Raw genomic sequence first — 21,904 nt, 5'->3', positions numbered from 1 at the left:
TGGGGCCGATTCCGCAAATACGGACTGACAGGCAGCCTTGATTAGTCTTGGTAATTCCTGTTTGGATCCCATCTTTGCATCCAACGCACCTCTTCGGGCAACAGTATTGTGAACAAAAAAGCTCGCCCTTCATCGACGATTTCGAATTCGGTCTTCGGCTTGAGTATCTCTTTGGGAGGCTGTGATGGTCGGGATGCAGCCTCTGATACGCCCTGTGCCTTTGTCGAGTCGGTCCGCACTGGTATTTCTTCATCGACCAGTTGAATTTTGCTAGTGAGTAAGGGCTTGACCACAGGGATGGGTAATACTGCCTTTCTCGGCAATAACGAGCCTTTCGACTTGATATTCGGTTCGGTATAGTCTGCTCATGCAGGTGGTTTGAATCAATGTACTCTAAAGACAGATCGAAATCGACTTGTCAGACTCACTCCGACTCAGATCGACGCCCATCTTCTCCTCGACCTTTTCCAACGCCCATTGTATCAGCCACTGCTTGTATTTCTTGTCCTTCTTGGCCTTGTTCAGTACATCGCTGCTCAAGGTCGCAGCTATCACCAGGGAACGGTTGCCAGCTAATGGGTTGGAATAACGTTGTGAATACGTGGAACTGATAGATCGGCGTCTGAAGACATCGAGCTCACCCTTGTCCGTGGTCGACTCGACCGCACCGACCGCGCAAAGCGGATTGGCCTTTTCATCTGGAGGTGCAGGTACCTGTTCCGCTGAAGATACGTTGATGAAGAGCTTCGTGAGTGGGGGTGCGGAGGAAGCGGCGTGTAGGGTTTGAAGAGTAGTCTTGACTACAAAGCCCGGCTATTAAACCCAGGTGGACGATCAGCACTTGCATTAGGCTGGGTATCATGCGTAGCTAACTCACGATAGGTGTCAGCTCGATTTCTTGCAGCCTAGGCTGGACAAGATGATCAGCTCGACGGTTCAAGTTGGTAGGGCCTGAAATATTAGTCACTTGGCACCGATTCTCGGAGGATCCTGTTCGTTTTGCTTGAGCTTGAGATGCGGTAGGGCGGACGAGCTAGAAGTTGCGGGCAGATCCGTCGGAGATGATGGCATGTCCAGGAAAGGCATAATTGTCGAAGCTGTCAGAGATCAGAGATTCGATCGAGATCTTCCGAGTATGTTTTGCTATCTGTGTATCTGCCAATTACCTTGCTATGTTCTCCCTATTTGCTGCGATTCGAGGGTGTAGACGATGAATTTGCGATCGTATAAGGGGTCTAGCCCGGCCCAACGTCTAGCAACTCTCTTTTGCATCCGCACACGCTCGCACCCCCCGGTCTTCAGGTTCAGCACATTTATATTATTTATTGCTTCAACTACTTACCTATGCTGCCCTCCTCTCATTACTAAACGGTCTCTTCTGCTCTGCTATCGTCTCGGCCAGTATCGACACGACCACAATCGATATGAGCACTATACCACTTTACGTTTCGGGCAAAAAGGCCTTCTGCTGGGATGCACAACGTGAGCTAGATATGACCAGACAACTTGGCGGGATTGAAGACTGATCCTTATCGCTGTCATCCTTCGAACGTCTCAGATGCGGCCACGCTTCGTGTGCAACACCGCATATGCGGTCTTACCACTGGCACCCTTCCAGGAGTATCTCAACAGAACGTTTTTCTAGGGCTACCGCTCGTCATGATGCCGGAAGAGGTGGTGCTGTTGGTACAAGAAGGTCAGTCGGGATCAAGCGAGACCATTATTAGCGATACTGTTCCTGACGTCGCTTCCATCTTAGGTGTATGTCATCTGGTACATACCCCTCATGCTTTTCAAGCCCCCTCACGATCCCAGGTCGTGGAACAAGATGAAGCAAGACAAGAATACGTACACAACCTGCGAGTCTCGATGGCGGACGCTCTCGAAGAGAAGAAAAAAGCATTCTCCCACAAGATACAAAGCGTGAAACGGGACGAGGTCAAACGTCAGAGGGAAGAAAAGAGGCTGAACAAGGGAAAGGGAAAGGAACGCGAGGGTGGAGAGGTAGATGCCGAGCTGGACGTGTTTATCGTCGATTCGCCCGCCCAGGCGGCATCTACTGCTTCAGAAGAGGTGCCGAGGGAAACAGGCAGCAAACACAAGGACGTAACCAGCACGCCATATTTCTTGACGGTACCGGCTCATCCAGACGTTACCCCATCCCCGCAATCTTGGTTCGAGCCTCGTCCTGGCGAGTCCTCCTTTACGGATCTCGACTCGGCTCGAGCAGCGGGGGTGTGGACCTACCCCGACGACCTCGTCGAGACGTCGAGATGTGCGACGTTTAGGAAGCTCTGGGAAGCAGGCATGTACATGGGTCAAGGTATCAAGTTTGGTGGCGAGTTTCTAGGATATCCTGGCGATCCTCTCCGATATCACAGTCATTTCGTCACGACCACCATGACGCACCCCGAGAGGGTGATCCGACCGCTCGAGCTCGTCGCTTTCGGAAGGCTAGGGACGGCGACGAAAAAGGCGCATCTCCTGTGTTGTTTCGACGAGGACGGCGAGGTATCCGATCGGGAAGAGGATGAAGGACATGACAACGACTCGGGCGCACAGGACGATCGTGTCGCTGATCGGGATGTAGGCAGACGACGAAAGAAGGGCAGGGTGGATTGTTACAGCTTGGAATGGGGCAACTTTGGTTGATCGCGGGTTCGGTGTCGTGGCGCTTGTACTTTACGACATGTGTTATTACATAGGGATTGCAAGGCAAGCTTGGCTCGACTGGTTTGCTCGTTAAAACTTGTCTTTATTTTCGTTTGCGAGGTCGTTAATGATCTGACTGCATCGTATGACAGCCTCTCGAACCATTTCTTGCTCCGGAACATGGACCAGGTTGAGGTATCGGCCGATGAAGCGATCTGGGTGGTAGGCAAGGATGGCATCTCGCAGAACCCGTCTTAGGGTCAAGGTGTCACCTTTCGGCGGGGCTTTGATGGTTGGACCGTCTGCCTCCTGCTTCTGGCCGAGCTCGTACTCGAGCAGCGCTCCGAAAAAGGCACTGATACGCTCGGGTTTTAGCATGGTAGGATGAAAGGCTGCAGTCTCGGCGCCCAGAAAGACGGGCCAGGGTATTTCGACTAGACGCAGGGGCGGTGATGCCGAGGGGTCCTTGTCCGGTTCCGCCCTTCCAGTTCGCAGGATCTGCCACTTGGTGGCGTAATCGATCATCTCCCTTTCCCTCCGTCTCTGTTCTGCCTTGCCCGTCTCCCGCTTGAGGACCTCGATCCGTTTCTTTTCCTCTTCCTCTTGCATACGCTTCAAGCGGGCTTTGATTTCGGCCTCCTCGTGCTTGAACTTGGCCGCTCGTTCCTGCCGCTCGACCTCTTCCTTATTTCGTCTCCGCCACATACCGTAGCGGATCGCCTCGGAGTACTCTTCCTCGTCCATGTTGGCATAATCTGGCGTGTCATGCTTCCATCCAGCAGCACGCCTGATCCTCTCGGGGATATGAGGGCTCGCCGGTGAGCCATCGCCCGCATCGTCAGGCTCGTAGTGACGGGCCGTACGAAGCGGTGGCGATCGATAACGTCCGCTCGTCAGATCGATAGGACCTTGCTCCTCGTCTGCCATCAGGTCGAACATCTTCTGCCTCCATTCCTGTTCGTCTCGAACCGCTCTCGCAGCTTCGGCGTCCCGCTTGTAAGCGGAGGGTTGTGGTTGCCACACGTCATCGTCCCAGTCTTGCATATAGGCGTTGCGACCGACGTCCGGTCGACTCGGCTCGAACGTTCCCTCCCCTTCGATCGACGTCGTCCTCCTGATCCTCTTTCTCGGTGGACTGATACTCTCCTCTCGACTATCCCCGGTCGGCCTCGGCGGGGTGATGGCCATGCCAGCCACGGGCGAGACTCCATTCGCTCGGTATAGTCTACCGCTCTCCTTTCTCAACCGACGTTGCTCCTTTCTCCAACGTCTCTCTTCTCGCTCGAGCTTGGTCTCCTTCAGTTTCATCTTGAGTTTGGGTGGGCGGTAGGAAGGACCCGCATTCTGGTCGTCTGCGGCGTCCCGACCGATTTGGTCCATCGGGGTCAATCTCGAAAGACTGGGCGAGGTGCGAGGTGAAAGACGCTGCTAGGTGCACAGGGTGGGTGGGTTATGAATGGATGGACGGTAGAATAAGAAGGTCAGGTGATCAGGGATCAAGTGTGATCGAAGGCTGTTTGCTTCCGCTTCTCATCCTGTCCTGCCCCCCGCCCCCCTTTGGCAACAGCAGCAGCGACGTCACTCTTCCGGGTACCCCACACTCGCTCACCTCCACTTTCCCCCCTAACACACTAGCACAACTACTCTCATCAACCTCGCCATCACTTGATCTTCCCATCTGCTCATCCATTCACTCGCTCACCCTTCCAACCACACTCGCAACATCCATATCGACAGTCACGACCGCTCTCAGACCGTAGATATCAACAACATACTCGACCGCCATCCATCCATGAACGCTCACCGGGAACGACGACCATCGGTCGTGGCTTTCGAGGAGAGATGTTCGGTCATTCCAGAAGGATCAAAACAGACGAGATTGGCCACGAGAACGTTGTGAGTACATGTCGGTCGGCCGCGAGAGCAAACGGACCGGTGCCAAAGCGCAGGACATTCTACCTGTCTTCCCAAACCGAACCTCTGCACCGGGACGTAACATGACAATGTCGGCTGAACCGCGTAATCCATCACATCGACAGATCCATCCCGTTGACAAGACGGCCATCAAACTCGGACATCTATTACGATCCGACCTTTACCCCCAGCCCTCAGAAATCCCTCAAGATTCCCATCCCTCGACTATGCCACGCTCCGCCTCTGCCAAATTCCAAGAGCAGGAGATTCTCCCACGGAGAAGTCGATGGTAAACCGCTCCGTGGCTGCCTATTGTATCGACAGCAATCGACCGATACCGCTCCTGGTCATGCGGTCGAGCAGATCCATTTGCGACCCAACAAGCTCGCTCGAGCGCTCAGCGTCGATCGAGCGTCAGCCCGTTCGGACCCCATGAGCGTGCTACCGGTGTGTCGTACGACCCAGAGCGAGAGCGGACAACCGCCAGCGCCGCCGACACCCTCGGCCTTGCAATCGGGTCGACCCCCACTCTCGGTCCTGACGGGCACGAGCTCGGGATCACGCACAGACTCGTCACCAACCATCAAATCTCGACCGGGCATGTTTGCAAGTTTCAAAAGACCGTCTTTTTTGAAACGCAGGACCAACTCGACCGACGACAAGAACGCGTTTGGGTCGAATGGGGCATCACTCAAACGTTGGACAAGCGACTCGTCATCGAGCGCTCTCTCACCCGGCGCTGCTTCGCCAGCGAGTACACCCAAGATTGGAGATTTCGACGGACCGCCATCGGCAGGGAGAGGCTACTTTTCAGAACAAGGTCGAGGCGCTAATGTGCCGCCCTGTATCATGGAGGATCAAGCGTTGGAGGTGGAGGACGAGTCTGCGGACGATCACGGTCGACATGATATGCTCAAGTCCCCCGTCGGCCTGGACGAGGGGCAAGACAAGTACACGTTGCTTCGCCCATGCTGCCCACAGTGTTCTCGTGCCACGGACCAGGGTCTCGAGGCAGACTGGGTCCCACCCGTCTCCAAGCGGGCTCAGAAGAAACTCGACGTCGAACACATGGTCCGGCAAATCGAAGACAAGAAGCAATCTGTTGACGAAGCAGACGAGGCGGTGGACGAGAAGGCCTCGGCCTTTGTCGTCGACGAGGTGGAACTCTTGCGTCGACGGAGGACTTCGGGCGGCTCTGGATCTCACGACAATGCTTCACAAGAGCTCAAGCCCGCATCTCAGACCTGCCTCTTGGGCACCCGACCGGGGTCGGCATCGCCACGGAATGGTCCCATCTGGCTCTGTTCGGGTAAAGGTCGATCGTCGAGCTCGGGCAGCGTCTCTCGACAGTCCCCTGTAGCAACACCGGGAGGAGCGACTCCCGACTCAAGGTCCCCGGACTACTTTGCTTTGGCCAGTCAGGACGGTGCGACGGCCCGTGTGGCTCAAGACGATCTCGACGCCAAGATCGCCGCTGCCCTTGCTGCAGAGGCTTTCATGGCCAGGGGGTCTAGCAGGGAACAGGACACCTCCTCGGCCTGTGGAACCACCGGCTCCGAGACGACGGGAAACGGGGCTCGCAGTGGAGAGTGGTTCCGTCGAATGGCGGAGGGCGGGGGAGTCGTTTCAGTGTGACCCAAAGGCTTTGATTTGAATCGAAATTGCTGGTGGCTTCTTCTTTCCGCTCCTCTTTTCGACAACATAATGATCAATGCAGGTAGCCTGACATTTTGTACCGTACCCGCACCTATACCACGTCGATGATGACCTGCGTCGTCTTGTTTGCGTCGAGATATGCGAGACGCGGTAGCATCGAGCTGTTGTCTCCTTTGGGTCAGGTCGAACGCCGGCCCTCGGATGCGTTTCGAGGTTGTCTCGTAGCCGAGACGTTGCGACCGCCGACGAGGTCGATTGCGTTGCTAGTGCGCAGGGGCAAGGAGCGCAAGCGCGGGCTGGAACTGGTACCGCCAACCTGGCCCGCCACGAAAAATTAGGGGCTGATCACCCCGGATCGGAATAACAACATGGCGGCTCACACACGGACCTAGCCAAATGAACTCGCTGGTAGCTGGTAGGAGGGAAATCGAAAACTGCTCCACAAAAAGCGGCACCTGGCCAGCAGCCAGCAGCCAGCAGAGAGTGAGTGCACCGGCAACTGTAGATGCCCAGGACTTGGCCACCAGCAAATGCGAACAATAATCGGTCTACGCGCGGATGAGGTCGATCTCTGGATGTCGCCGTGTTTGTTGTGGCTCTACGGTAGCTACTACCCTACTACTGCGGTTTGCCTGCCTTCTGTCCGTCTGTCTGTCTGCTGCTACTGAGCTACTGACTGGATCCTCTGTGTGCATATGAATTTGTGGTCGGGGTTTCTGATTTCTAGCTGTTCTAGCGCTTTGTTGTACACACGATCACTGCTCTCCTTTTGTGCGTGTGTTGTTGATCTGGAAATAGGTGCCGCTGCTGCTGCTGCTCATCATCCTTTCCGCGAGCCGAGGGTCGATCAAGTTCAGATCATCCATCAGCATCAGATCGCAATCAACCGCTGCTGCTGTTTTCGCGACCGAGATCAAAACACAACCTCTTCGATCAATCCATCACATCGACCATCGCAACCTCTCAGTTGACAATCGTTTACAAGTTCTCCGATCAAAGCTCACCTCGCAACAAGCAACCAATCGTGATATCGTCGCCGTATCCGAAGACCCAAGGACAATAGACCAACTTCGGCTCTCGCGCTCTCGAAACATCCTTTCGCCCGGATCATAGACGACGCTTTGAGATCGATCGACTGCAACCTCTCAGAGCTCAGAGGGACGTCGATCACAAGAGTGTAGCTCACTCATCAGGCTGAATCTCCCATCAGAGTATCACGACCACGACTACTCCTTCGGTGATCGTTTCCGGAGGCATCCCGACGATATCGTCCGGAACATCTCGTACCGATCTACAAGCTACCAGGGATCCCAGCGTCTAGTCAGACGATCCTAGGCCGATTCCTCCTGACAAGGCTTTTTGAATCCACCCACCTTTCGATCCGGTCTAGGCTGGCAGAGTAACTCGACAGAGCTCATCGTCATGTTACAACCACACCTTCTTGACCGCACGGTATCGATCTCGTCCCTCCCAGCATCCAACTATTCTTGCTCAGGCAGCATCACTCCGTCGTCCGATACCTCGTCTCCCGCTTCGTGCCCCCCGTCTCCTCGACATCAACACCACATCTTTGCCGCCCAGATCGATACCTCCAGCCAGGACTCTGTTCTACCTGGTTCCGCCTACCCGTACCTGCCGGGAAACCTCCAGACAAAACACTCTGCCGGCTGGAACTCGGTCGATACCTTTGAGATTCGCCAGGGCAACACCCAGAAGGCCGTCTTGATATCTCCGAGCAAATTCAGGTTCAAGCTCAGCAGGACGACTAGTCCCTCGTCGCCTACCAAGAGCAGTCACAAACGAGGTGTGAGCGCCGAGCAGGACAGCCGAGAGACGGACGGCGGGTCACCGCATAATCTTGGGGAGAGAAGCGACCGAGAAGTCGCCTTAAAGAGAGTCGCTCTCGTCGATCGACCGGTTGCATTCGGAGAGCGAGGAATGGTCCAGGCCGACGTCACATCGAGCATCCCAGTGCAAATGCCATCCCTAATACAGAAAGACGTGTACGCTCGAACATCGAGCGGCAGCTTATACATCGAGGTAAGTCACCGCGAATGATTACCGTCCGAATTCTTTCTTACTGACGTCCTGCACGAATGCGCTTATAGAACATCGACCACGACGTCACCCCGGCCGAGATTGCAGCCTTTTTGAAAATCACGTCCTCGCCGTCTATCTCGCCCGACGCTGTACAAACTCGCGCAGAATCCCGCGGGGGTCGAATCAAGGCCCCTAGGCCGTTTATCAGGATCACCTCGCCCCTTTCCTCGGAGGCTGGGTCCCCGACAGAAGTCATCACCCGTGAAGCTGCACCTCCGGCTGGGGTCCCGAACTACGCTAGATCTCGTCAGAATAAGCGAGGGTCTGAACCCACTCGACCTCGAACCATGTTCGGCTGGGCAGCCAGTCAGTTGCCACAGGCCGCTCCTACTCCGGCTTCATCCTCCCCGTCGAGGCCGGCTACGACGTCACGCAGCAGCACGACAGATGCCGTCTTGACCGTTGCGGCGATCAGTAGCGGAAACGTCTCGCCTGTACCCGCGTCTCCCATCGAGGATCGTCGATTCTCCTTCTCTGGAGCTTTTCTTCGCCCACGGCCCAACTCAATGGTTTCAACGAGCAGTTCCACCTCGTCCTCGGGGCAGCTAGCTCGAGGCCCTGGTCATCATCAAAGTGACAAGAAGTCGCAGAAGCGGCCGATGAGCGGTTTGTTCCGACGAATGTCCAGCTCGCAGTCAAACAAGATTGTACCGCGAAAACCCGTATTGCTACCCAGTCCTAGGGAAGAGGAGGAGCAATTTGAGTTCGTTACAACAAATTCGAGGAGCAGTACCACACGTGCTGCTACCACCACGGAGATACTCGAGCCCCAGTCAGGATGGAAGCGTTTCATACGCAAGATGACGAGTGCAAAGGACCACTCCACGATCGGCACTGGCCGTGAGATGAAGCTCGATGGGGTAGCGGCTTTCGATAGCGCAGGAGTATCGCATAGTGTTCCAAGCGACTCTTCGATCGAAAATTCGGCAGTCCAAGAGGTCGTGCCAAGCCGGCCACGGTCTTCAGGCTCGAGTGCAGTTGACGCCGATTCCCTGCAAGCACCATCCCTCGACATCGGGTCGGCCACATCGCCGAGTGAGACTGGAGCAGAACATACGCCAGTAGATTGTCCCCTTCCATCCGAAAGCCTTCGATCGGTCATGGGGTTGGAACTCAAGCGAAGTCCCAAGTCGGACACTCTGGTTGAAATGGCAGGATTTTCAAAGCAGCAGAAGGACGATTCGATGTGAAAGAACGGGGACGCAGCAGAATAGTTGACACGAACAGACATTGCCATCTTGAGCAATACATCCCGAGCACGCAAACGAGCATACGTAAAGCATTTGTATAGCATTTCATCCAGCATTTCTGTAGACTGATAGTTTCGTCAATTTCGTTCCACCATCGTCGTTTGATTGTTGTTGTTGCTCTTCTCGTGACGGATATGTTTACGTAATCACAAATCGCAACGACCCGCCATCGCGCCTTTTGTCGATTGTGTCGTGAAATGGCCGTTAATCTTTGAGATATGAGATACCAACTACTACTGTTACGCAAGATCGTCAAGGAACGGGACGAGTCTGATCTCTCCAGGATTTTTGCAGACGCTCAACCAAGCCGAGCTCATCGTCAATAGCTACTCCATCAATCGTTTCAGAGGACCGCCCTGTCGATCAACTGGAGATGCACGACACGACCTAGTATTCGGTGTTCACGCTGGAATCACCCACGATAGCGATTCAATCGCACCCCTTCCCACACCCCTTGCCTTTCGAGATGACCAGTGTCATCACGGGAACGCAGGTTGCCACTCTGGCACCTGAAGATGCGGCTACCTTGAGATCGTCCGATCTCGCATCTACCATCGTGCCGCCTACGACCCGGCGCAAGACACGCAGTACAAGACCGCAATCTATTCAAACTTCGATCAGCGAATCCTTACCGAGAAGAGATTCTACGGTAGGTGTACAGACTCCATCGACAGGTTACGCTATCGGCGCGGTCGATATGCGCTTTCATCAGCATTCAGCTCCGATGCAGCTTCCGCCGCTGGAGCAAGTGTCTCCATATCGTCTTGAGCATATGAGCACCATTGTGACTCCGACTTACCACCTGGCTCACTCTGTCACGCCGACCTACTTCACCCCGAGTCGCCTGACAACCCCTACTCATGTTGGCACATCCGTCTATTCCACTCCATATTCGGTCGGGCCATCACCCTACTTCGCCTACCCGGGATCCGCCCCTTTCGTTTATCCTGCATACGCCCACCAGTCTGTTCACCCCTACCCGGCACAAGGCTACCATATAATTCCGCCAGGATCATCTGAAGATATGCTGCCTCATCAGTCGGCCAGGCATGCCGCGTTGCATCATCAGCACAACCTTGGAAACGCTCCCTACCTTCATCTTCCTCAGTCCCCGTCTCCGCTACCTCCCAATGCTTTGTCCTCCAGACCCACTTCGGTACTACTTCCCGCGAGGACGGACACCGTTCCAAAAGACAGCAAGCGCAAGCCGCAAGAGTCGAATGTCGAATTCGACAGGCGAACACTGATACATAGTCGAAGTGCTGATCTGGGGTTGCATCCTGACGGGGTGGAGTTACCGCCAGTTCCAGACGCCATACGATCCCATAAGCGGACTGCCAGTGCCAGCACTGTGTCGACTTCAGGGCCAAGCGCTGTCTCTCAGCATCTGGGACGCAACGGAACCCGACTTCCTTCAGATGCTACACATCCGCTGCATCAAAGATCGCATTCGGATTGGTCACACATCCGTCGGGGTACGGCGCAGCGACTAGAGATCAGGTGTAGCGTCACTGAGGGCAGGAGGCTCGTGTTTCCAGATAGCACGCCTGGCTCTCTGGATCACCCGACTCGAGAAGAGCTGTCCCTCAGGAGCGGGACAGAGTCGCCGTCGCGTGACGGGATCGACGTGGCTTCGACCCCGGATCACAGGCAGAAGCATAACAGTGAAAGAACAACGCTGGCACCTAGCCTCCGCACTCTGGATGACGGCACTGCGATAGTACAGGAGAGAGCGGTTCTGCGGTCTGACTTGGCATGGTTGTGTCAGGCCGCGCCCAAGCTCGCGCCCGAGGCGAAAATAGAGGAGGAAGATGGGCAAGATTGGAACGAGTTGGGTCAGCTTGCGTTGACAACGCCGAGACGGGCGAAGGTTGAAACTGTCGAAGAGACAAACAGCGCCAAGAAGAGGAAGCGCTTGGAAGCTTCTGCCGACGGTCGAGACCTACCGGCCACTGCAGCGATGTTGCCCGCATCTCCGTCAAAGAGAAGAGGGAAATACTCCCTGTCTACGGATCTTGGATCTTCGATAACTTCTGTGGAGCACTTCGGCAGATTGGCGATCAAGCAAGAGCTGGCGTTGCAATTCCTAGGCCTCGACGGATCCGACGTGGAATCCGAAGCGAAGGCTGACGGCGATGAAGAAAAGGACAGCGAGCCCGCCAAGGTGACGGCTGATCGCCATTCTCGTGAGAAACAGTCACCGATATCGATCAGTACCAAATCCACTCGAGCAACAAATGCCATTCTTGCACATGCTCCTGACTGGCCAGACTCGATGCCTCCATGGACACAAGAAATCGATTGGCTGCAAAAACGCCAGCTGCAACAAACAACAATGCTCGAGAGAGAGAAGACTTCTTCGCTTGAGCGTTATCTTGAAGCGCCTAGCGAGGATGAAAGCAGCGATACAGACTCGCGTGCTGTTCTGATGAAACACCTCAAAGAGAGAGGCAGGACAAGCAAGACAAGTTCGGATGCCCGAGAAGCAGTACTACGCGCCAAACAAAAGGGTAAAACTCTTGTAGAGCGCGATCTCGAGATCGGTGCCGCACTGCCCATCATATCTCCTGCCGAAGAAGCCGGTTGCCTATGCGGCGGCCGCAACGAAGAAGGTGGGGGCATGGTGTGCTGTGACGGTTGCTCCACTTGGTACCACCTCTCTTGTTGTGGTATCGCAAGTGAAGACGAGCTGGAAGATCAATGGTTCTGCCGACGGTGTGATGTTGAAGGACCGGTGTCTCACGTCCTCGACTCGCCTCCTGATCCAATCGGCGTTCCTGTCACACCCAAATTGAGGCAAGCGCTTGGCCCAACATTCTCGGCGACTGATGAGACCGCACGGAGCTACCATGCGCATACGAGTGATGCGGCACTGGCGCCTTCGCCCACTTTTTCGCCTGGCGCTCATTTCCCTACCCCGTTGATGGATACCCCTGCACTGTACGCGAGCCCTCGTCTTCCTTCGGGCTCGAGCGTTGCGTCCAAGTCCGCCATTCCTGGGTCGCCCAGGACCTACACAAAGCCGAGGATAGTATCCTATGCCGAACACTACAATATCTGCCAAACTCCTGGGGCGCCGGATTCCGACTACAAGAAGATATACTCTACTCCAAAATTCGAAGACTTCTTCGACACTGGCGTAATGCAATCGGGTTCTACACCTGTGCAGCGGAATGGGGGTAGCCCAACTCCCCTGAACAAGCCCAGGATCGGAGGGCTCGGCTTTCCAGCATTTACGACGCCCACTACGAGCCAAAATTTCTTGAGATCTCTTCAGATCGGAGCGACCGGATCCACTCCCGCTCTAGACTTCCTACCATCCTCTGCCAGCGGAGCTTCACAATCACCCTTTCCGATCTCGCCGGTACTGTCTTCTGCAAACAGGTACAAGTACCCTTCGGTCATTACGGACAGTATCTCCCCATCACCATACAGGGAGCACAGGCGACAAGTGTCGTTTGGAGCCAGATCAACGAGCTTCAGCGCCAGTGCCTCGCATTTACGAGACTCGGTGACATTCGAGGGCGTGGAGAAGGGACCTCTCGATCTAGGCGGAGAACTGAAAGCACTGCACAGGAATAATTACGCCAACTGATGATGACCAGTCAGTACAAGGATGTTTCGCTGATGTGACCGAAGAGCGTACTGACGAAGCGTGGTCCTTGTTTAGTACCCGACCCATTACGACACGAGACGTCCGGGCGTACCAGCCTGACCTAGACATGACCATTTGATATCCGTTGTATACGCCGCTCGTGGGCTTTGGCACGTGTGAATCCCGCGTTTGTAAGGTCTTTAGATTGCCAATTCCTACTCCTTGTATATTGACACGCACTCTATGCCGACTGTGGGACTTTATCTGTGCGTGTTTCATCCTGTTGATTACGTCATACATCGATGCGACCCATGTTTCTCGCGAAAGGAGGTCGACCTTCCTCGACGGCCTCGACCTTGCGAGAGGGAACTAATATGATCAACCCTTACCCTGACATCTCGTATAAGAGAGCAAGTATACAAGCTACAAGCTATAAAAGTAGTATATGTCACATCGATCTGTCGGATCTCGACACAACTCGCGGATTTGATCAAGCGACAACAACGTCATCGACACAGAGTCAGTGACCGGGATCTCGGGAGAATCAATCATGACTGGGAACGGAATTAGCGAGGACAGTCTATCATTTGGATCGGATCGGTGAGCGCACATTCCCGCCTATCAGTACTCAGATCCCATCCTAGACACCTCTATCGCGTTGTAGAGCGCGTGAGGCTCTGGCCTATCTGGAGGAGATGATCACCGGTGCCATGGTTCAGATGCTGAAGGAGCAGCAAAAGGTCAATCGATTGCTGTTGCGGTCAACAGAGTCTGACGGTACTGGAGAACATCAAACGGCGGAGACTTCGTGAGTCTCGATAGTCGGTCTCCTGGAGGATGGAACTCACGTGTGTACGTGTACACAATACGAATTGTATCACAGTGCTCAAATACGCTTAGATATATATGACCGTGGTAAAGGGTAAGTAAGCCTCTCGCTTGTTCCACCCGCAAGGTATCGATGGCTGACCTCGGTAGGTCTCGTATTTCAGGACCGAAAAAGACATCAAATTTCCACAAGCTTCTTCGAATCCATACTCTACGCGCTCTTCGGCCTTGTCCTTAGGTAAGAAACAACTCGGCATTTGGCATACAGACGTTGATATCTGCTGATCGGACAACACAAGCTCGTTACATGCGAATAGTAGAGATTTTACATGAAACCTTGACAGAAGATGCTTCGATCACGAAGAGGTGGGTCTCTCTCTGGTACAACGCTATGGTGATTGCAGGTTGACTCGCTCCTTGACGCTTCAAAGAGACGTCTTCTATCGGTCAGTCCTCGCTCGAAGAACACGAACCTAACAAGTGCCTAACAAAGTTTTGGGTCCATATTGGAGCCCCTGCTCCACAGCGATGTTCACCTGTTCTCCAGGCAAGCGATTAGCGATGAAGTATGTCGCGGAATTTCTAAAGACTAGCGGACAGGCTCAGAGGTTGCTCGAATCAGATTCTGGATACGATCGTTGCATCCGCTGGCTTGTGTCGCAACGACTTCAGGCTCGTAAGCCATCTCTGTGACCGGACTGGTTCAGTTGATGAAATGATGTTTCTTGTTCAGTCCGCCGCTGCGAAGGGTCTTCTTTACTGCCCCATCGCCAAGGTGTTTGTCACGGGAGACGAATCCGTTCTAGACTGCTCTACAGCAGTGAGTAGACCCGATGGTTTCACTGCGAATCTTCAACTCAGTCAGACCGGACCTGCAGCCGTGTCATATCCCCGAAGTAACAGTCGTCCGGACGATTCATTTTGAAAAACAGCCAAAGTGGCTCTTAATAGTCGAGAAGGAGGTAATTTGTCTCACACCGGGTGTTTAGGTGAAGCAGAGTTTGGCTGAACCATAACGCGAGGAAACGGTCTCCTCCACAGGCGGTATACCATACGCTCGTTACGAATGGCTTTGCTACCAATTTGCGACTCGGCCCTGGTATCCTGATCACTGTGAGCTGAGCAATCAATCCCGTATCTCTTCAGATGTCGATACATAGCTCAACCAAGACTTGACAGGGGAAAGGCTATCCAGACCTGAAAACGTTGCGTTTTCTTCGGTATCTGGCGGATACGATGCCAACGCGAGTTCCACTGTTCAAGGGATACCTCATCATCATCATAACGCTCAACGAAATGCGGTCGCAGGCTGAGGATGTTCGTCTTGGTGGATGCCGATCCTCATGGGATTGACATCGCGTCCGTCTATCAATTCGGGAGCATGAAGTCTCAAAATTCCACGGAAACGAAAGGCCTGGCACTCAAAGATCGCCTAGTCTGGATCGGCATTAAAGCAACTTCCTGGTCAAGGTCAGCTACCTGCAACGTGTCCCTAGTACGAAACGCGATTTCGCTGACACGTGTTGATAGCCTCGGTATCGAGTTTGATAGATTGCTCCCATTATCGGAGAAGGACATCGCGTTTGTAAGTAAAGGTCAGGACTTTTACATAGACCTGAGCTCACTACCACATAGGCCTTATCAATGCTAAGATCAAGAGTCGACATGCCCCGACATTGGCGGTTAGTTTGCCAACTTTCTGTGTCGATTGAGTGAAACGCCTCGCTAAACTCGTGTGACTGGGTAGGCGCGAACTCTGCTACATGCTTCATACACAGCGAAAAGCCGAGATCCAGATCCTCACAGAAAGTCTAGCTCAGGGTTCTTGGGCTCTGGAAAACTCTGCTGCTATCGAATGCGCAGGGGACCCTCTGCTGGTCAGCCTGCTGCAACGAGAAATAAGCGCAAGCACGTCCGTCCAGGCAGGAAGTAGCAATGTCGGGCGTTCGGAAGCAGATGCCGATTCGTCATGACGAATCCTCAAGGATCCCCGATTCGCTTCGCGATTTGCCTAGCCGGTCGCTTATAAGATAGCTCGATGTATCGATGTATATGACTGTACGCACCTGGGTGTCCGACAGTCACACATATGCTTTACCTGCCAAGAAAGCCAGACCTTGGATACAAAGTTTCCGATCCCTCCTCTAGCATTTTCTCCGACGGCCGCAGGATCTCAAGATGAGCCTAGGACAGATCGGGCGACGTGAGCAGGCATCGTCCATGCGATCTCTGATCGAATATTTTGACTGAGGTGAACCGTCGTGTTCTCTAGCTGCGCCCATCAATCAAACGTCTGGAGGGGCACCCCGGATCAGCGATGGCATGACAGAAAACGATTACCTCCGTCTCACAAGGGTAGGTACTTGAACATCTCGCATCGACCAAAGCACTTGGGCTGAAATTCTCGCGAGCTGTCTCGTCACCTCCAATCTAGCGTACCCAAGTTCTGGGTGCTCTTACAGGCTTCACTTCTGGGAGTTTGATCACGTTTGCGGTCTCACGAATGGTGCGGCCTCGACCTGCTCGAAATACTCTGTTCTTGACCTTTCTGTGTAAGTCATCGCTTTGGGGATTCGGCGCAACACTTTTTTCTAAGTACTACGTTACTGACGAATCGATCTGAACTTAGCGTCGTCATTCTTTTGCTCGATGCTCACATCCCATGCAGTCTTGACAGCATGGATCCGTGACGCTCGAGCTCAGCTTGGAAACCGGCAAGCGACTCATGCCGATCCCGATCTGCAGTCTTGGCGAGATTCTCAGAATCAAACACGACACGACGAAGAAGGTGGCGTCGCCGGGTTAGAGATGCTTCCTGACCGATACTCGACCACAAGAGGGGATCATTAATGTGCTGCTTCATTGTATGTCTAGTTGTACTGTAAGGGCCGCTCATCCAACAACGTCGCGTCAAGCCAGATCGCAATTGTCTAGCCTTTCTGCGAAGCTGATGAAGCTCCCTAGACTAACTGGCTATCTTCACGGCTCCCATCTCTCGCATTCTTGCCCCGGAGGGCTTCCTTTGTCGACGCCGTGCTTTCGGGTTCGACATGGTTTCCATCCAACTGTCGTATCTCCTCATCTAGATCCAGCTCGTCTTGCTCCTGCCCCACCCGATCGTATTGTCCTCCATGAGTTCCTTCAGCCTCCCAATCGATGCCGCTTGCGAGATCTTTGAATTCCTTTGGCATGAAATAAAAGAAGCTCGCAAGGGCTAGACAACCTCCACCGACCACGTCAATCAGGTAATGATGAGTTAGGTACATAGTACTCCAGTACAGAACCCCCACATAGGTCCAGTACGCATAGCGATATTTGGGGAAGAAATGCGTCAGGAAGAGGGCGTCCATGGTGGCACAGCCAGAGTGTAGCGATGGGAAGGCTCCAAAGACTAGAGGAGCCGAACCAAACGTGTTCGTGTAGCCTTTAGATCCAAAGATTCGATCGATCCGCATCAGACCTCCAGGAGAACCCGGCATCGAGTAATTGGCCGGAACGAGACCGTGAATAATCTCATACCCTATAAGCGAACGAGGGACGACAGGATCAGCCGTGAAACTCCTTTGCGGATGCTGCTAGTGGTCAGACTTACATGGGGCGGCGCATGGGAAAAAGATCTGGCAAAGCACGCCCACAAGGTTCATAAAGCCAAAAGCTTTCCCAAAGAATTGGGCAGAGCCTTTGGGTGCAAAGGTCCATAGGACGAGCGCGATAATACCGGGAATCGCAAAGTGACCGACTCCATATGGCAACCAAGCGAGAATGTCGAGCACCGGATGGGTAAATCGGGTCAACAGGTCCGAGATGTTCGCCCCATACAGGACGGACTCCAACGTAGGGAGCAGGACGACGTGGATATCCGGTCGCCAAGAAGAGGGGATGTACCTCGCGCAGAAGAAGGTGAGGACCCACATCAACACGGGTGTGGCGGGAAAGAAGAATTGCGAGGTGGCGGGGATGAGGATGGCGGCAAGATATGCAGTGGGGATTAGGACCTTGAGCAAGCGCGAATCCATGATGTAGAGGTTGACGCAGGCAAGGATCGCCAAGCCTGCCCATAATGCCGTGTTGTATATCGTGAATTGGTACTGTCGTAGGATGCCGATCGTTTTTCGTGGATCCATTGATGTATCGAGCCGTTTCAACCCGGCGATGATGTGGGCAACCAGCGACGACAAGGGATTGGCAGCGGTAGTAGCCATGTTGGTCGGTACCGGTATTCTCAACGTGCGGAAGAGCCTCGCGAAAGGAGCTAGTACCATTCTGCCGACCGAAGCCGTCGGCACTTGGTTCTGAGAGTTTGATCGTTGCATTGTAGGTTTCGAAGACGAGATGTTGTAGTCTATGCGAAGATTCGGTGAAGAATAAGGGTGGGAGAAGGGATCCTGCTCGTGAGGCATACAGGCATACGTGTCCTATCCTCCTTGTCGCTCTCCTATAGATGGTCGACGGACAAGGCTCGCAGGAAGACTACCGAACGAGACGTCGTATATGGTTTCCAGTTGGATGTGATTAACAATAATAATAATAATGATTAGGGTATATGCCAATGCCAATGCGATATTGCTGACCATGAGAGCTGCTATTGATCATCACGTGACTTCCCCCCGCCCGCCCGCCCACCTATCCCTGGCGCGCGTGAAAGATTGACAATCGCTCGGGTTCACAATTTTTCTCTGCCTTACTAAGCTAAGAGACGCGCCCACGCCCGTTCGCGCGAATGTTTGAGCGAATGTTTGAGCGATCGAGCAGAAGGTACTCTGTTCTTAACTCGGTCACACATCACATCACACGCATTACTAATTGATAATTAGCCGTCTAGTGTATAGTATTAATCAATTGAGTAAGTGATTAGTACCTTACTAACTCATTACTTTGTTTAGTAAGTAATTACTAGCTTATTAACCTTATATCACATTCGACTTGCTCCCTCTCTCTCTCTCTCTCTCTCTCAAAGATCAAGTCGCCAGTTGCCAATATCATTCATAGTCTCTTAGCCTGACCTCCTCTCGTTCTCATCAATCACATATACTAACAGAATCATGGTCTTTCCACACCCATGTCAGTTCACATGATCAACCTCCCTTATCCAATCAGTACAACTCTCCTAGACACCATCTTGTTGTAAGGCGAACATGTCCCCGCGAACAATTCCGGCGACCGCAAACGTCCTGGTCGCCCGCGAACACTTAGTGTTCGCCGTTCGCGAGTATCCTTTACCATGTTTTCAAGTCAGCCCAGTCATCCCTTGTGCTGCAATATTTTGACTGTGCCATTCGAGAGAGAATCATACATGCATAATTTCGGCATATTGGACATCAAGCTACACGATACAGGACCTCTTTAAACAATTCAAACGCATTATAATACTCCGTATCAATACTCTCGATCTCCCTTACTCTTCGTCGTTGAACCCCTCTTCCTTCTCCCGGATCCTCCTAGCCCAGTCGGCCGAAATCTCACTCGTGTAGTCGAAGAACTCGTAAGCCAAACGCTTCCACTCCGCTTCTTGGGGATCAAGGTTTGGCGTTATCGCCATCTCTACACCCATCCTACCCGGATACACCTGCATGTAGAGACCGACGGTACCGGTTGTCCTTGCTGCGTCGATCAACTTGTCGTGAATGGCGTCGCGAATATCTCCCGCTTTCTTCGACCGGGCGTCCGAGGCCTGTTTCTTCGTGGCACAGGACTTCTTATCACTCGCTTTTGAAGGCAAGATCAAGGTTGGGTCTACCCAATCGTCGTCCTGGCCCCACTCCAGCGCGACCTTGCTCTTGCTGGACGAGCGGTATTGGTCGTTCGACTTGACGAAGAAATTGACGTCTTGAGCCGGCCCGATCTGGTGAGTCCAAGCGACTCCCGCTCCTGGCCTTCCCGCGGTCTTCTTGTCCCCAAGCTTCTTCACGCAGGATCCGCCTTCTTCCCAGGCGTCCGCATCGTCAGAATCGCCCGAGTCGCCGTTATCGCCTTTTTCAGAGTCGGCGTAGTCAGAGTCATCGGACTCTTCCCTATCCTTGGGCAACCCGGCCGAAAGCACGCCCGCACTGTTCTTGCTCGTACGGGGTTTTGCCGGGCTGCTCTCCTTCGATCCGGGAGTCCTTGATTTGGACTTCGCAGCGACCTCCTCGTCCACGTTCTTCTCGGGGGGCTCGTCAGCTCCTCCTCCGTTGTTGTTGTTGTTGGACTCGTCAGTCCCTTCTCCCCCTCGTCCGGTATTCCCGTCGTCCCCGGCGTCTTCTCCTGTAGCAGCGTCCGCGTCAGGCCCAGGACCATCCCCAATATCGAGATCCATGTCCGCAACATCCACTGCCGGGTCGGGTATCTCGAAAAGATCTACTACCTCGCGAACAGCACGCTCTTCGCTTAGACTCCTCTCGGTGAAACCTGCGGGCCGCGAATAGGCAAATGGCACATTCCGCGGTACCAATGCTGCTCCACCGGGTAGATCGAGATGAAGACCGAAGATCAACCCACGCATTCGCAACATCTTGTCCGTCCCGGGCTTGGTCCACTCGTTCAACCACGAAAGAGCGAAATTCCTACGCAACGTAAATCGCCTTTCCCATGTTTGACGAGTGATCATTTGTCGCTCGAGTAGGTCCATGTCGGCAAAGAACCCTATAAGATGTGTATTCGTAAGTCAGTAATCTGTTAATCATGGAAGTTATCGAAGACGCTTTTACTTACCAGACCAAACGGGCCTACTGAAAGACCCCAAACGTTCGCGTACGAGTTGCTCCTTGACCGACCGAGGCATGTACAGTACGACACCTTCGGAGAGCTCCCGCAACACATCGCTGGCATGACCAAGAGGCGTTCCCAACCACTCGAGGTTCACAACGGGGATGATTTCTGGCTGAACCCCAGGCTCAGACGCCCACATCTCCGCCGCACTCTGAACGAGGTCCTTCCACCGCGAACGAGCCTCCGGCAGTAAGACACAGTCCCGCAACTTTCTCAAGGCAGTCTGAACAGTCATCAGACTTGTTCGACGCAGCAGTTGGAGGATGGGTATCCACTCCCGAGTCGAAAACGCCGCCGGTCCGATCAGTTCCCGCAAGAACTCGAGTTCCCCCATCAGCGAAGAGTCCGATCGCCAGTCGTCACGGGAGACAAACACTTCAAGAATCACGCCCGCGATCGTTGCGATCATAGCCACAGACGCTCCTTCCATCCAGTTTTCTCCCATGAAAACCATACGTCGCCAACCGACAGCCCGGACCATGATTCCCAGTTCCTTCCGTTCGCGAGCTTCGGCATCCCCGTCATCCCTGTTCCCGGTCGCGGGGGAAATGTCGCCCTGGATCCTCTCTCGCTGTCGATCTCGTCTTGCCGAGATCTCTCGTCTCTCGATGCCTTTCAGACGCTCAAGTACCGTTGACACCGTATTCTGCAGCTCTTCATCGTCTTCGTCGTCCAAGCCTGCTCCTCGGAGGATATTCATCAGGTCCAGCGACGACATTCCTCCCCACCATTCATCCCCCTCGCGCTGCTCACATCCTTTGACCAGGACGTGGAAGGCGAACTCCACAAACCTGCTCACTGGAGGGGCCTTCATCTCACCCTGGAAAGCCTCCCGCACGCCGCAATCCCATACCATTTGATGGAACGCACATGTTCGCGTCCCTCGCGAGCCCCCACTACAAGCAATGGCTCCGACCTTTTGCCATTCGTCGGCGTCGAACCCTTCTTCCAGTAGTTCGGCGAGATCCCGTTCCACTTCTCCCCAAGCCTCCGCCGATTCACAACCGATCGAGAGCGCCTGCCACACGCGAAGGAGGGCAGCAGGCAAAGCCTCCCGAGCTCTCAACCTCGCTGTTGGGAAGGGTTCTGACCACGACATCGGTCCCGACTTGAAGATAGGCTTTTGGGTCAACTCGCGGAGTACCCATCGATGTCCTCCAAG

General features: G+C 54.0%; 8 protein-coding genes across 8 annotated transcripts; 5 read left to right on the top strand and 3 right to left on the bottom strand.

Moving 5' to 3' along the window:
* Positions 1–1,358: 1,358 nt before the first annotated feature.
* HD553DRAFT_300642 (uncharacterized protein) lies at positions 1,359–2,652 on the top strand (the record flags this gene model as incomplete). The annotated part of the gene is made up of 4 exons (XM_046178640.1): positions 1,359–1,482; positions 1,559–1,696; positions 1,760–2,511; positions 2,605–2,652. Exons 1-4 carry the CDS (start codon positions 1,425–1,427, stop codon positions 2,650–2,652), a joined length of 996 nt encoding a protein of 331 aa, XP_046033273.1. The 5' UTR covers positions 1,359–1,424.
* Positions 2,653–2,721: 69 nt separating this feature from the next.
* Positions 2,722–4,110, bottom strand: HD553DRAFT_318539 (uncharacterized protein). Its single transcript, XM_046180891.1, has one exon. The coding sequence runs from the start codon at positions 4,030–4,032 to the stop codon at positions 2,743–2,745; it is 1,290 nt and encodes a 429-aa protein (XP_046033272.1). The 5' UTR covers positions 4,033–4,110; the 3' UTR covers positions 2,722–2,742.
* Positions 4,111–4,347: 237 nt separating this feature from the next.
* Positions 4,348–6,338, top strand: HD553DRAFT_318538 (uncharacterized protein). Its single transcript, XM_046180890.1, has 2 exons — positions 4,348–4,548; positions 4,692–6,338. Exons 1-2 carry the CDS (start codon positions 4,445–4,447, stop codon positions 6,199–6,201), a joined length of 1,614 nt encoding a protein of 537 aa, XP_046033271.1. The 5' UTR covers positions 4,348–4,444; the 3' UTR covers positions 6,202–6,338.
* A 1,712-nt stretch (positions 6,339–8,050) lies between these two features.
* HD553DRAFT_318536 (uncharacterized protein) lies at positions 8,051–9,748 on the top strand. Its single transcript, XM_046180889.1, has 2 exons — positions 8,051–8,262; positions 8,331–9,748. The coding sequence occupies exons 1-2, from the start codon at positions 8,161–8,163 to the stop codon at positions 9,510–9,512; spliced, it is 1,284 nt and encodes a 427-aa protein (XP_046033270.1). The 5' UTR covers positions 8,051–8,160; the 3' UTR covers positions 9,513–9,748.
* A 71-nt stretch (positions 9,749–9,819) lies between these two features.
* HD553DRAFT_352608 (uncharacterized protein) lies at positions 9,820–13,478 on the top strand. The gene is made up of 2 exons (XM_046183708.1): positions 9,820–13,176; positions 13,243–13,478. The coding sequence occupies exon 1, from the start codon at positions 10,039–10,041 to the stop codon at positions 13,165–13,167; it is 3,129 nt and encodes a 1,042-aa protein (XP_046033269.1). The 5' UTR covers positions 9,820–10,038; the 3' UTR covers positions 13,168–13,176; positions 13,243–13,478.
* Positions 13,479–13,496: 18 nt separating this feature from the next.
* HD553DRAFT_318533 (Spo11/DNA topoisomerase VI subunit A) lies at positions 13,497–15,990 on the top strand. The gene is made up of 16 exons (XM_046180888.1): positions 13,497–13,767; positions 13,832–13,975; positions 14,051–14,089; positions 14,160–14,233; positions 14,295–14,361; positions 14,427–14,441; positions 14,522–14,561; positions 14,618–14,671; positions 14,729–14,815; positions 14,874–14,957; positions 15,037–15,108; positions 15,175–15,239; positions 15,304–15,465; positions 15,526–15,580; positions 15,631–15,677; positions 15,743–15,990. The coding sequence occupies exons 1-16, from the start codon at positions 13,718–13,720 to the stop codon at positions 15,966–15,968; spliced, it is 1,281 nt and encodes a 426-aa protein (XP_046033268.1). The 5' UTR covers positions 13,497–13,717; the 3' UTR covers positions 15,969–15,990.
* A 965-nt stretch (positions 15,991–16,955) lies between these two features.
* On the bottom strand, positions 16,956–18,257 carry HD553DRAFT_277404 (inositolphosphorylceramide synthase; the record flags this gene model as incomplete). The annotated part of the gene is made up of 2 exons (XM_046177997.1): positions 16,956–17,515; positions 17,588–18,257. The coding sequence occupies 2 exons, from the start codon at positions 18,255–18,257 to the stop codon at positions 16,956–16,958; spliced, it is 1,230 nt and encodes a 409-aa protein (XP_046033267.1).
* Positions 18,258–19,390: 1,133 nt separating this feature from the next.
* Positions 19,391–21,841, bottom strand: HD553DRAFT_326481 (uncharacterized protein; the record flags this gene model as incomplete). The annotated part of the gene is made up of 2 exons (XM_046181709.1): positions 19,391–20,616; positions 20,686–21,841. The coding sequence occupies 2 exons, from the start codon at positions 21,839–21,841 to the stop codon at positions 19,391–19,393; spliced, it is 2,382 nt and encodes a 793-aa protein (XP_046033266.1).
* Positions 21,842–21,904: the final 63 nt, after the last annotated feature.

Source organism: Filobasidium floriforme, assembly GCF_021052385.1.
Source record: "Filobasidium floriforme strain CBS 6241 chromosome Unknown HD553scaffold_25, whole genome shotgun sequence".
In the NCBI taxonomy this organism is placed as follows: Eukaryota; Fungi; Basidiomycota; class Tremellomycetes; order Filobasidiales; family Filobasidiaceae; genus Filobasidium; species Filobasidium floriforme.
This window is presented reverse-complemented; position numbering and strand designations above follow the sequence as displayed.